This window comes from Phragmites australis, chromosome 15, assembly GCF_958298935.1.
Source record: "Phragmites australis chromosome 15, lpPhrAust1.1, whole genome shotgun sequence".
NCBI classification, from domain to species: domain Eukaryota; kingdom Viridiplantae; phylum Streptophyta; class Magnoliopsida; order Poales; family Poaceae; genus Phragmites; species Phragmites australis.
The window spans coordinates 24,007,868-24,022,961 of NC_084935.1; the positions used below are offsets into that span (position 1 = coordinate 24,007,868).

The window sequence follows — 15,094 nt, forward strand, 5'->3', positions numbered from 1 at the left end:
ATCTATAACAAGTTCGATATCATAGACACTTTTGCACATATGGAATCTATAACCATCTATGATAGGGTTTAAAATTTGTCTGTAAATACTCATTCTGGAGTAGTGACATGAGGTGTTGGAGAGCACTAGCTAGATTCATGTACATCATCGGGTTGGAAATCGGATCACCTGTAGTGGGAAGCAGCTTGGAGTCGATGGATGTGGCACACGGGTTGCATATAGACATGTTGGCCCATTATTGTAGAATATCGATGGCGTTTTTCTCTTGGGAAGCCCAAGTCAGTCATCACGAACTCATGACAGAGGGTGGTGATGACTCGTTGAAGAAAGCCCGTACTGGGTACTGTAAGCAGGATGTCATTGATGTACAACAACAGGTAGGCTATGTATGCTTCATTGTTGTAGATGAATAGGGAGGAATCTGACTTGTAGCCACAAAAGCCGAGGGAGATGATGAAGGTCTGAAACCAGTTGTACCACACGTGGGGAGCCTACTTGAAGCCGTAGAGAGACATGTTGAGCCAAAATACATGGTGTGGTTTGTCAATGTTGACAAAACCGGAAGGCTGTTGGTAGTAGACCATCTCATACAACTTCTCATTCAAAAATGTGTTCTTGACGTCGAGCTGCGAGCCAGTGGTTGCAGATGGCGAGGGAGAGCACCACGTGGATGGTGATGGGCTTGACAATAAGGCAAAAGGTCTCATCATAGTGAATGTCGGGCTGCTGGGATAAGCCATGAAGAAACCAGCATGCCTTGTAGCTTGGGAGTGTGCCATCAGAGTTGTACTTATGGTGGAACATCTACTTGCTTGAGACAAAGTTGGTGCATGGAGGAGGGGGCACCAGGTCCCAATTGTTGTTGTTACAGAGGGCAGTGAACTCATCTATCATCGTGGCACGCTAATGAGGATAGTTGAGAGCACCGCTATAGGTCTTCGGTAGGGGAGACATGGTTGAGATGGTAGTGTTGAGGTCAACGACCTACTTTGGCACACATAACCATTGGGTGGTCATTGGCTATTGCTCCACCGACTGCCACTGCACCAGCGACCGCGCCCGTAATGTGCATGTTGTGCTCTATGCCCACGTCCACACCATGCGCCGCCTCCATGTCGGCCGCCATCTCGGTCGTGCAAGCCATCGCCACATCGTGTGTCACGCCCGCGTTGACCACTGTCATCATGCCAGTCATTGCACCTGTGTCATGCTGCTCCACCACGCCAGTAGTCACGCTACGATGGTGCGTGTAGACCTAAAGTGGTGTGCCACCACCACCGATACTACCATCGCTTTCACTGACCACCATTGTGCTAGCCATTACGTGCACACCATGCACCATGTCTACACCAAGCAATGCGCAATGCCACCACATCGGCTGCTACCTCATCCGCGTTGGCCACCGCTGTGTCGGTAAGGTCACTGGTCACACTTTTTGCGCTACCGATTGCGTAGCTTGTGCTATCATAGAGCTGAGGTGATGTGGGTCACTGGTGAATTTTGTGCATCAAAGATAGAGTACACGCTGGGTGTGAGACGAAGGGAAAAGATGATTCGTGAAAAAAAAATCACATGGCAGGATATGATGATGTGATGATTGGTGAGGTTGAAGCAACGAGAGTCTTTATTATTTTCTAGAAAGCCAAAGAAGACACATTCTACAGAGCGAGGACCTAGTAGGGTGGTGGAACAGATCATGGAAAAGTAGGGAGTGTAGAACATCATTAGTGGTGTGGATGGTGCACTCGAATTTTCCATGCTGTTGAGAAGTGTGGGGGAACGAGAGGCGAAGGCGGATGCTATAGGTAAGGAAGAAGGCTCTGGTAGCATGGTTTTCGAACTCTCGATCGTTGTCGCACTGAATGCTCTGAATTGTGCTGTGGAATTGATAAATGGCATAGGCATGAAATTTTTTCAGAGTAAGCAAAGCATCATATTTTAATTTGAGAGAGAGAGAGTCCAAGAATAATGGATATAATCATTAAGCAGCACTAAAAAATACTTGTAACCGTATATACTTTTGACAGGTGATGTCCATATATCACAATGAAGTAATGTAAAAGCTCTACTAGTGCGGGAAATAGACTCTGCAAAAGGGAGGCGAACATGCCAACCGAGCTAGCACGCATGACAAAGTGATGGTGCCAATTTATTGTAAGCTAAAATAGCATTGCCTACGCAAAGAGTAGAGAGTGACTGGCTACCGAGGTGACCCAAATGTTAGTGCTGGAGACAGATGGTGTGATGACAGCCCGGTGAGCGGAGGTAGGTGGTGTGAAGAATGGGTACAGGTTTCCGAAGCTATTTCACCTGAGAATCATGCTCCTGGTGCGAAGATCCTTCTAGAAAAGCCAAAAGGGTCAAACTCGACAGAGCAAAGATTATTGGTGGTAAATTTGCGAATGGAAATAAGATTAGTTATAAGGTTGGGAGAAACCAAAACATTAGAAAGAGTGAGGAGGTAGGTGGAAGAGAAGGTGGTGTGACAGGAGAGCGTGATGGGGAGGATGGAGCCAACACCAACAACCACATGTGTTCTAGTTGAAGGGGAGGTGTGATGTAGAAGAGATTATCGAGGTCAGAATATAGGTGTAAAGAAGCACCTGAGTCCATGTACCATGGCCCTGGCCGCTAAAGGGACATGGCATTCATGGCCTGGATGAGGGAGGCCTGGTCCCAAGATTGTGTAGAGTTAGTTTGAGTGTTGTACACGCCTGGTGCAACGAAGGCAGACTGGGCGCCTAGGGACGTGAACCGAGGATGCCCTGCCTGGAGTTGGCACCCGATCACATGGGGGCATGCCTCCCTAGGGCCGAAGGAAGGGGTCTCCTCCTCCACGTGCGCTACCGATGTTGCCGCTGCTATCGCAATGACCATTCTTGCTCTTGTTCTTCTTTCCACCGGAGTTGGAACTCCTGTTGCTTGCATTATAGCCAGTTGCATGGCCAGAGGTGCCAGCATTGGCGGGCTTGGTGTCAAAGGCGATCACCAAAGCTGTGGAGGAGCCTGGAGTTGTGATCTTGAGGTCAACTTCCTCGAGAAGAAGGAGGGAGTGCGCCTCAAGAAATGAGGGGGAGGGCTTCTTGGTCTTGATGATGGTGGCGATATTGCGGAACTGCTCGTTTAGCCCACGTAGTAGGGTGAGGATGAGGGTGCCCTCGGAGATCGGCTAGTCGATGTCAGCGAGGGCATTGGCATAGGACTTACGACGCTGAGAGTAGGAGAGGATGAACTAGTATCCTTGAGCCAAGTTGCCGAACTCAGCCTCAATCGAGAGTGCTTGAGCTATCTTGTTGTCGCAGAACAGTCCCTCTAGACTGGTCCAAATGGCGCGAGCAAAGGTGCAGGGGGTTAGGACGATGGCGAGGATCTCCTCGGAGATAGATGGGTAGAGGTGGGAGAGGACAGCATAGTCTGTTGACTCCCAGGTGATGTTGTTGCCCTCCAGCTTGGGGGAGGTGCCATCAAGATGGCCCTTAGCACCGAATTTGCTGACGAGAACATAGAAGAGTTTGCGCTAGAGGGTGTAGTTCGGCGGATGAAGCTCGAGGGAGAAGGACATATGCGTACGCACATTAATGATTGTGTTTTCCGCCATGGCAAAGTTGTGCCCAGTGTCAGGTGGGGGCGCAGAGGGTCCACGTAGGGGGTGGCCAGCCGAAATTTTTTTTGGGGGGAGGTGATGTTAAGGCTCGTGCCATGAAAGAACTGGAAGTATGGGAATAATCTTGGGCTTGTTCTATTCCTTTGCACATGGGTGCATATATGTAGCCATGTAGGTACAGCTTGAGCTATACATGGTAATCGTGCTACACATAGTAACCATCAATTAGATTAAAAACGCTAGCTATACATGTTAGTCAGAATCGGGCGCCATCAGTGGGGAGATCATGTTCTGTTACTGCTGTTACCGGGCAGAACGTGATCAGGAAGGAAATCAGGCGCGTGATCTTCGGCTCGATCAGGAGATATTCCAACAGTTCAGACACGACGGGGATACATCGACCGGAAAATTCCGTGAAACGGCCGGAGTGCGCGGTAGGGATCTCTAGCCTGACTGTGATGCCTGCCGGATCACCACCGGAACACCCCCTCGGAGGTGGAGGCGACAGCTTGAAGGACGTCTCGCAATCTTTTTCTCTGCAAAAATAAGCTTCCATGTGTCTAATTGACAGTAGTGCATAGTTCATTCGTGTACCAATAGCGGTACAGCAAAGTCCAGAGAGTGAACCTGACAGGTTTCGCTATGTACAGCTGATGTCCTGAACCCGGAGCAGGAGCCCCTCCCTGTGCCGGCACCGGAGCTCCAGCAGCGCGTCGCTCTCAGTGATGAACACCTGCACCTCCGTGCCAGGCCGCCGCAGCCGCAGGCACTCCGGTGCTGCTGCTGCTGCCGCAGCTGCCACTCGCTTCCACGGCTCGTTTTCCTGCGCTTGCGCTTGTGAGGTAGGAAATTCACCATTTAAAGAACAATATATCAGTTTATACTATATAGTACAGCATAAGCAGAAAGCTGTTGTACAAGCACTACAAGAGTATCACCAAATATAAGTTTCCGTCAAAATTTGAATGGCCAAAGGTTTATCGTATGAAACAATCTCATAATGAGGATTAGGAGCATCACATTTACATAAGAGCGGGATGGATTTAACTAAAATTTAACCTAAAATGGCAAATTCTTAGTAAATTCCCTGTATCACGCATTAAAATATATTGACACCCCAAATATAAATAAAAAAATGTGGAAATTAAAGTTATCTATAAAATTCAAAATATTCCTTTGGTCCCTCCAACAAGGAATCCTCTTAACTAAAGATAATATGAAAAAAAAATAGCAAGGGAGTCAGAAGCGTTATTTCTGTCAAAAAAATGAAACAATTAAACATCTATTCTTTCATTGTCGTTTTGTACGTTTCGCATGGTTTATCATTCAAGTGACATCAAAACTTTACCCCTAGTAGCGTAACTCACATGATGGGAAACTAGCTATATGGTCTGAGTAAAAAATTGAATGTTTATATACTATTGATAGCAGCGACCTTGTTAGTCGCTATAGCTATGCAGAAATAAAATTAATTTTGACAAAAAGAAATATTTTTCTACTGTGTAGTTTATATATACATGTATATGATGGTTCCATACTTGGCATGCGCTCCAGCAACCGAAAGATCTAGAAATGATTATAGCGACATATACACGTCTGGAGCAGGTGGTTCGGGCACAGCTTACCCGTCATGGATGGGATCTAGACTGTAGATTTTAAACCCACCATCTTGATTTTCCTAAGTTTCAATTTTAAACTTTATTTGGACTTCAGTTTCCAGTCTTTTTTTGTTTCTAGTGCTTTTGGTTGTGTGCGTCTCAAGTTACGTAAAGATCAGAAGTAAACTCTAGTACGGTTATATTATTTTAATATAACAATAATTCCTTTATTGAAAAAATCAGCTTCCATGTGTCTAATTGACAGCAGTGCATAGTTTATTCGTGTACCAGTAGCAGTACAGCGAAGTCCAGATAGTGAACCTAACATGTTTCGTCATGTGCAGCTGATGCCATGGACCTATAATTTTATATAAAAAAAATTACAATGTTTAGCCTGTAATTTTTGTAGTACTATTTGTTACAGATTCAGTCTGAAGAGAGGATTTGATGGATCGATCGCTTCACTTCAGTGATGCTGCTCCTCCTCCCATGCACCTCTTTCACCTGCAGTTGACAAGTCAAGAACAGTTCAGAGTTCAGACACTGCAATAAACAGAACCTCAAGCACATCTGCTCCTAATCTCTCACTAAACATTATTTTTTCCATGACATTATTTTCAGAAAGAACATATAATCAGAAAGAACCTTTGCGCGCAGTTCCGCGAGTAGCACGTCGCCGGCCGACGAGGCCTGGACGGAGATGACGTCCAGCCGAAGCTCCCGGTGCAGCGCCTGCATGACCCGGAGCAGGAGCCCCTCCCTGTGCGGGCACCGGAGCTCCAGAAGCGCGTCGCTCTCAATGATGGACACCTGCACCTCCGTGCCCGGCGCCGCAACCGCAGGCACCCCGGTGCTGCTGCTGCAGCAGCTGCCGCTCTCTTCCACGGCTCTTTTTCCTGCGCTTGCGGGTGTGAGGTAGTCGGCGCCTGTGCTGCGGTGAGCTCTGTTCTTCTGCGTTGATGCTGCCCGAGGCTGCGTCGTCTGTGGGGCTCGTGACTCCAGGTCCTGGATGCGCCTTCGCAGCTGCTTCACGTACTCGATCGTGTCGCCGAGGATCGAGGCCCTGTCCATCTGCGGACACAAAGAATTTGCCTAAATATCAGTAACCTTTTATGACGATGCATTCACTGTTCAACGTTCGATGTCTAACTGAAATGTTTCCTGTGAAATATCGATCCGCGTTCCAAACAGGGCCTATTGTACGCAACAGTTGTTCTTTTGAAGATTGTTCTGAACTCATGTGAGCACAACTGAATGTGTTCCTCATTTTTCAGATACACACCTTTGTCACGAACGGCACCAAGGATCGCAGGACGATGAACCTCTCATTGAGCTTCTCCCTCCTCCTCCGCTCCTTCAGGACATGGCTGGCACTCAGCTCTGCCTGGACTTGCCCTCTCTGCGACCGGCTCGCACCTTCATCATCCCTGGGCTCGAGTGACTGGGCCTCTCCCCTGTACCTGCTAGGGACATCGTACAGGATGCTCTTGAGCATTCTCTGTGGGGTGCCTCCAGAGACCATCATGCTCTGAAGATCATCGGTTCGTTTGGGGTTCCATCTTGAAAATGATGAATTGTTGGAGACTGCCAGGTAGGCCTTGATGTTCGATGCTGTTTGCGTTTGTCGGCGCGCGTTTTTCCGTAGGATTGTCAGGACTGTTTCGGTATAATGATCATTTTCGGTTGGTGCTGCCTGATCTTCAGCCGCTGGGACGAAGAACAAATGGAGATAGAGATTAAATGAAAAACAATCTTTTGAAGAAATGAAATTAAAGATATCTGTATGCGCGCTTTTCTTTTTTTTATTGGCCATACAATACATGAGCTACTCTGAAGCAAACATATAATAACAGTTGTGTGAAAATTTAAGCTGTTAAATTTTTGGATTCAGAAAAATTATTTGAAGTATCTCAAATTTGATAGTATTTGTGCACCTTTCAGAACTTTTTTTAAAAGTTTGCCAACAATCTAGTATGCTATGGCAAGACTGTCAATTGTGGAAAATTAAAGAAGGCTGACCAGTAAGGGTCATAATGAAAAGGAGAAGAATTTACAGTGAAATTACTATATACATAATTCCAAATTGCCTGAGGATTTTTTTAGGGAAAACAGGAGGGGAGGCCCCTACTGTATGTATATATTAATATAAAGAAAGAACAATGAACAAAGAAGGATTACCTGAAGATTGTAGGTATTTACTGCATAGGTCTTCGTAGCGACAATGCCATGGATCAAATTCATCCTGCCCTGGCAGATCACTATTTGGGCAAACCATTAGGATTTGAACTTCTTCATCCATGTTGTTTGAGCAACCATCTCTTACCCTTTCTGACATCTCAACCTGCATCAGTTCACTGCTCCCTGCATTGGGCATATCCTGCTCACTGCTCATATTGTTCTGCAGCCGATGCAGACATGAATTCTTTTCAGTGTTGGCCTCCGAACCCAATGCGCACGCCGTGTCGATTTCATCATCATAGTCGTCTTCCATTTCATTGTGCTCGTCTTCGGGATTGGGATTATTTGGCTTCACATTTGTGCCACCAACGTATTGTTCCCTTTTTATGTCAAATGGCTGATGATTAATGTTTGTGATTGGGTTGGAAGTTGAATGCCCTGATAGGGTAGGCATCATGTGGATGCCATGTAGATGCTGATCCATGAAGATGCTCCTAGCATACTGAATTAATCCAATGTCTTCTTCTACCTGAAATATATTCATAGATTAGTTAGATCATACTGTTTTCCAAACTTATTATCCTCAGTGTTAGTGTTAGAGTAAACACCTGCCGGGAGGATAGCCAGGTGGCGACGGCTGTTAGGAGAGGGATTAGACAATAGATTGAGGAAACTTAGAACTATAGGGAAGACGGAGAAAGAGACTGTAAACTAGATTAATTTCTCTTTCTTAATTGATTCCTTAATCAAGACTGGCGCCGTGTATATATATAGCCGGCCAGGAGATAACCAAGCCGACCTACAAAGTTTAACTCAAATCCAACTCTAACTAATCTATAATCTTATATCTAACTAAATTTGATTTAAACTACTAACTTATCTCTAACTAATCTAATTGAATCTGGTGCTACACTAACTACGTCTGAGCTTCACCAACGAACTGCACAGCATCAACACTTCACCAACCAATCATCTACATCGTTGTTCTACTCCATCATCGACACATCTACTGATCAACAATGGTATCATTAGGCTCTGGTAAGATCTAACGCTTTCGTTGTTGTGTGTTCAAATCATTGAGCTAGGTCATCATGTTAATTAGCTAAGGTTTAGACTTCAATAGGAACTTAGATTGATTTCTCTTTCTTGATTAATTCCTTAATCACAATTGGCGCCGTGTATATATATTGGCGCCATGTATATATATAGCCAGCGAAGAGATAACCAAGCCAACCTATAAAGTCCTAACTCAAATACAACTCTAACTTATTTCTAATCTTATCTCTAACGAATCTGATTTAAACTACTAACTTATCTCTACATAATCTAATCTGATATGGTGCTACTGTAACACACGCTACAATAATCAATAGTTCTTATCTATTCCAACAGCCCATAACAGTTAGGTTGACTAATTTCATAATTGAAAATTATTAGTTGAATTTTATTCAATGTTTATCACTTTGCAAAAAGGTAACAGCTAACTGTAATCATTTCTACAATGAATTAACTAGCTAAAAAGGATGTCAAACTATAAAACACAGACTATCCTTCTCTGTAGTTCCAATTTCCAGGACTCCATCGACAGCAGGAATGCACGCGACCGTCTGCATTATGATTGAAGTCAATGCATGGACATTAGTTGGAGTTCATAAACCTGAGGTTCAATATTTAATGGAAGTAAATTCACTATGCGCGTGCAATTACTTTGCAAAACAGAATTCATTGAAAAAAAGAACAAATTCAGCGCCAAAGAGTATATTTTTAAATTCTGAGAATGATGGCACTAAAAGTAAAGTAAGCGTTGGAACAAAACAACTAGTGGTTTATCTACAAATCTTGAATAGTGAAGCACTGATCAGGCTCATACAACAATAAGTAGTTTCAGAGGGAAAAAAACCTGGATGCCTGCACTCTGCCATACGTTGCCACCGAAAATTGTTATGTTACACATGAAAAGAGTATCAAGAACGATAATTAGCATTCTCTATGATCAGGGAAAGAAAGAAAACAAGACTTCTCTTGAGATTGTCATGCTCATATCTTGGAATCCATTTTTCAGGAAAGTGATGGCCGGTTTTCAGATTTTCAGCTCCAATCATTTCTTTGTAATTCCTACTATATGTAAAGACTTATATTTTTCATACTTAATATTATTTTTTTCTGATCTATACTTGGTGAGGCTCTGCGATTTTCACGCACTACCAACAACTAATACGTTAAAGCAAAATAAGCAACAATAAAAAAAGTGACGGCATACCTTGGCGAGAATTGCTCTCGAAAAAACTTTGCTGTCAACTTCGTTTGCTCCACTGAGCCATACATGGCCTCTCATAGCAAAAGCCTTCCCAGGCAACCTGAAAAGTGAAAGCAGCACACATTTATGAGTCATATATGAAAGGTCTCCTGGTGCAAATGAAGAAGATCTTATCTCTATGTAATATGAACTGTTTGTATATTTTTCTACACCTATCAGTAAACACTCTGTTGATGCATGTAGCATCAGCTATGATTCTGAAAATAAGGTCAAAGGAACGCATTCAGATAATTTTTTAGGGAGAAAACAATAATTTACAGTCTTCCATCTTATGTGAGAAGAAATACCTATCCAGTATCACCTAATACTGTCTAAAAGCGAGAACATAGCAATAGCTGGGTTGGTAGAGCATCCAATTAAGAGGTTGTCCACTTAGATTCAAATCTAGGTGCTCGTAAGTCATGTGAGTACTTTCTAAAGGGTACGGTATTCTCCTCTCTCAAGACAGTCATGGGAATGTCTTCTCCTCGTGACCGAGTTTTTTTATTATTATCGAAGAGCACCAATTTGGATGAACCATTAAAAGAAACTGCGTTTGTTACATTCTCCGCATTTGTTAGCTACATAGAAGTTAGGAAGCACCTTTTTCTTCTGATCTTCCGAACCTTCTATGCATAGCTTTATATGTTATCCTTCACAAATATAAGATTGAGCTGACACTTACTGAACAAGAAATTCATATGTTATATGTGTCAAATAATTGTACGTAATTAATTGCGTATAGGACTTAGATTTGTATTAGTGGTATATGGTGGAGTTAGAGTAAGACTCCAGCTAGAATCTTAGTAGGACTCCTATAACCAGGTCACCTCATAAATATAAAATGAGGGCCACTGTTGTAATCATGATGGCACAGTGACAAGTTTGTAGAGGCGAAGACAGTTCTGCCGGAACCTCAGGATATGGCTAGTATTGCTAGTTAGGGAGGAGCGTCCTGGGAATATAGGCTTTAGCTATTGATTATCACTCATAAATATTATGTCTTTAGTATCGTCTATGATTGTATACATCATCTTAATAGGTCAATCAATTACTTTATTGATGACTAATTTTCTAATAAGTTGGTGCTCAGCCTGTAGTGCAAGAGGGCTCGTCCCTTGATTGGAGTCGGTCCAATGCAGCTGAGGGAGCTCCGGCTAAGGTCTAGCTAGGGCAGCCCAAGCAGCTACAGCACGTGCTGGATGGCCTAGTAGAGGAGCTCGGGCCCAAGAGCAGCATGGTGGGCGTGTGCACGAGAGTGAGCTGCGGCCCAGGTGAGTGCAAGGACTATTCGTACAACGAGATTCGACATGGTAGACAGGTTTAGTGATGGACTCGGACAGACAATTCACAGTACGTGTGAATAGTCTGGTGTCCAATTAGGTGAGAATGAAGTTTTAGTTAGACACCAGATGGATTGACTTATAGATGATAATGCATGTCGTGTGGGCATGTGCACGAGGTGTGCAGGTATTGGAGCACGATAAGAGGTCGCGGACATGAGGTGTGTATGTGTTGGAGTATGATAAGAGGTCACACACGCTGATGATTTTTTGCAACAGGTAAAGGAGGAGAGGCAATCAGCCAGCTGGCTAGACCTTAAGCCGGTGTTGTGGTGCTCGGTGATGAACAAAGGTTGTCAACGACATTTGGTAGTGGTGCACATGGTGACTGATAAGAGTTCAATGGTGATGGCCTGACAATTTGCGGGCACATGACAAATAGTCCAGAGAAGGCTGATGGGCAGTTCACTTGTAGGATGAACATACCGTGGTGCAGAGCGAATAGACTAGCGATGACAGGCCAGTTATACCATGGGTGGTAGAGATGAAGACACTGGCAATAATGACATAGGAGTGTGAGGGCTGGTGGTGGCTATTCTCTGTGGCGTGAAAACACATGCGGGCTCAAAGTGCAGGTTTGCATTGGAGATGACTTGTGAGTTTCCAAATCGACAAAGACGCAGATCGATTCAAGTTGCACGTATAGGGTTCCTGAAGTATGGATCGAAGGGTGTGAAGAACCTTCAAGGGCTGAATTGTAAGGAAGTAGAGATTATGGGGTTCTCTACTTGCAACTGGAGTAATCTGATTGATCTAGGACTGCAAGAGGCTACGGTGTAAGACATCAGAGAATCATAACTTAAACAGTTAGGTGAGGAGAAATGCTAATGTGGAAATTTCTATGGGTGACTCGAAAAGCAACAATGAAATTCTCAGTATCAAGAATGCGGTCAATCAGGAGCGTGGATGTCAAATTCAATTGGCTTTTTCATGTGACGCCCAATAGGGAGCCGTTGTCTTTATGAAGTCTGGTGATTCTGATTTTATCTACTTATGTGGCAACGCGGGCTACCGTGTTCTGGAGTAGATGCTATTAAAATCATCATCTATAATGGACTTGCGTGCTTCAAGGAGTCAAGCATATGTCAAAGCTAAAGAGGAATCTGATTTTACTCAGGGACTATACTGATAGAAGAGAAATTGCTTAGTTGCAAGTGGAGTCATAGAGATTGAAGTTGCAGGGATAGCAATGATTCTAGAAGGTGGTGAGTTTGAGTAAAACTCATCTAGCAGCTATTGTTGAGCAGCAAAAGCGGCAACTTAAGTCTAGTGTACATGGAGGTTCGTGGATGATGGCTTTAAGGTGGCAGATTATTTGCTAAGGTGAAGTTTGTTAGATATGTGCTGAATGATTGTACAAATTTGGTTACGTTATGACTTGAAATTGTATTAGTAGTATATTGTGGTGTTAGAGTAGAACTCTAGCTGAAATCCTAGTAGGACTCATGTAACTAAGTATCCTCATAAATATGAGAGAATGACCATTGTTGTAACTATGAATGCATAGCGACAAGTTCATAGGGGCTGCAGCGGTTCTACCAAAACTCCAGGAAGCGGTTGGTGTTGCTAGTTAAGAAGGAGTGTATGTAATTATGCCCTGGGGATGTAAGCTTTAGCTAAACCTCGTTAACAAACATCAATCCGTTGCTTCTGCTGATTGCTAATTTTCTAACCTCATGTACTGCTTTGGACTCAATTATAAGATTAAGGGCAAGATTAAGCTATACTAGGAAGCCTGCTAAAGTGCTAATGCTGCTTTCTTGTCACATTCATAGTGTCACGCTGCATGATAATGCAGTACTAGGATCCGTGTTTCAAATCCCGGTTCTGAAAAAAAAATTGAACCCCAGATCGTACTGTTGGGGAAACTTTGATCTGTCCAATTTAGATTGGAATTTGGATTTGACCGGTTCATGGCCGGTTCTTGTCTGGAATGACAGATAGCGGCTGGTTCCGAACTAGAATTATATTTTTCATCGATTTGAATTGAAAAGTTGAATTCATATATAAATGGTCCTAAAGCGTGATTTGTTCTTCTGGGAAAACGAGCCGTCACCAAATAGCGGGATATATTTGAAACCCTACTGCTTTCTTCTATGCATTTCTTTCGCTGTTCACTACCCCATAACAGGCCATTAATACCGATTCAAAATTGTTATGAGTGACGATTTTTAACCGACACTGATAGTCACCGACTACTAGTGTGCCAGTGCTATCAGTGCCGGTTCTTAATTGGAACCGGCACTGATAATCGGTTCCAAAAATCGATATTCAGAAACCAAAAAAATGAATTTATTTTTGCAACCCATTAGTGACCGAGGCCTGAGCTACCCCACACGCACACGTCGTCGTCGCGTTTTTTCGCACATGTGTGTTCCGTTGGATTCGAAGCCATGACCTCCTCCCTCGCACATATATTCCTTACCATCTCACATATCTCTTATCGCTGATAGCATTATGAGATATTTTCCTTTTGATCCCTCATGCTGAAAGTTTGTCATGATTATTTCGACATCTAAATTACTTCAAATGAAAAGGTTGTCAACTACAAAGTTATAGATCTCATCGAAAGCTATAATTTTCATATAAAGTTTATCTACATCTGACACCGTATAAAAAGTTATGAATTTTCGAAAATCGGTTATCATCAACTATTAGTGCCGGTTCGTGACACTCGTGACACGAACCGGCACTGATAGTCCCTTCATTATCAGTGCCGGTTTTTAGCGCCTCAGTCATTCTTCGCGCGCGGGAGTGTAACAATCGGTACTGATACGTCTTCGGTATCGATTTTTACATAACCGACACTGATAACGTGCTACTTATAACATGTTCTATAACAGTGGTCAGTAATTTAGCATGCATTCACGTTACTTGGCAAGATAATAGTTAGATTGGCATTAATGCTACAGTAGCAGAAGTGCAATTAACCATGAACAGCTCTAATGTCATATATAGAATAATTATGTTTACTGTACATATGGAAAATATTTTGTTTGAATTGTTTAACACTCTTTTTCGAGGGTGAATCATAAATTAAAACAAAGAGGTGTCATATATGTAATCAATAATCTCACTCTTGAAAAAAGTCGCTTTTTTGTTTTGCTCGTATAACGCATTAATTTTAATGCGATAGCATAACAGGTATTGCTACATACGTACCCGACGCCGGGAGGGAAGCAGTAGGAGGCGCACATGAGGTAGAACCACTCCGTCTCCGTCAGATCCTCCGGCGCCAGCGCCGCGCTCGGCCGCCTCGCCGCCACGGCCTGCGCGCCGTGGTGGACGTCGACCCTGCCGCCCCCTCCGCCACCACCGGCGGCGGCGGCCTCCCCCGCCAGCGAGTCGTACAGCTCCCGTAGCTGCCGGCTGCGGCGGCGCACCACCTTGCCGGCCCCAGCCGCCGTTGCCTCCTCCTCCTCGTCCTCCCCGCCCGGCTGCACCGTCTTGCGCGTCTTGATGGCGCCGTTGTAGTGCCCCTCCGCCCACGCCAGCGCGCTGCGCATGCGACGCCATCAGATCGATCGACCGGCTTGATAAAGCGAGGTGGAGAAGAAGCAAGAAGGTTGCACGCGCGTACCTTTGCTGGGGGCAGAGCTGCCAGAGGATGCTGTACGTCCACCGCGTGCTCTGCGCCACCGACTGTAGCGCCTTCTGCGTGGCCTCGCCGCTCGCCGCCATGGTGTGCAGCTAGCTAGCTACCTACTGGCACCAGAGAAAGAGAGAGAGGAGGAGGAGGAGGAGGAGGATGGAGCGAGGGTTTGAGGGCTGACTGGCTTCCCCGGTTGACTGGTGGCTGCACACCAGACGGGTCCGTGGAACTCATGCACCGTATCGCGAGGGCACGTGGGGTACAAGGACGACCGGCCCCGATCAAATTCATTTATGTCCTCAGCAGCTCACCATCCAAGTAGATTGGGATGTCGCCGTTACAAATGTCAGTCCGTATTCAATGCCATCCCATACATGTGAAATAGATTATGAGAATTTTTTTTCAGAAACACCCGTACAACATAGGTCTCTTCTAATACTCTAATATAACTGATTTCTTAGATATTAATTAGATATCCACGTA

The 15,094-nt window shown here is 44.5% G+C and overlaps 1 protein-coding gene across 1 annotated transcript; it reads right to left on the reverse strand.

Annotated features, from left to right (window-relative positions):
- Positions 1-5,478: 5,478 nt before the first annotated feature.
- Positions 5,479-14,735, reverse strand: LOC133892003 (transcription factor BHLH42-like). Its single transcript, XM_062332741.1, has 9 exons — positions 14,600-14,735; positions 14,182-14,517; positions 9,641-9,737; positions 9,281-9,295; positions 8,927-8,987; positions 7,381-7,905; positions 6,485-6,909; positions 5,848-6,273; positions 5,479-5,706 (listed from the first exon to the last, which is right to left on the reverse strand). The coding sequence occupies exons 1-9, from the start codon at positions 14,698-14,700 to the stop codon at positions 5,629-5,631; spliced, it is 2,064 nt and encodes a 687-aa protein (XP_062188725.1). The 5' UTR covers positions 14,701-14,735; the 3' UTR covers positions 5,479-5,628.
- Positions 14,736-15,094: the final 359 nt, after the last annotated feature.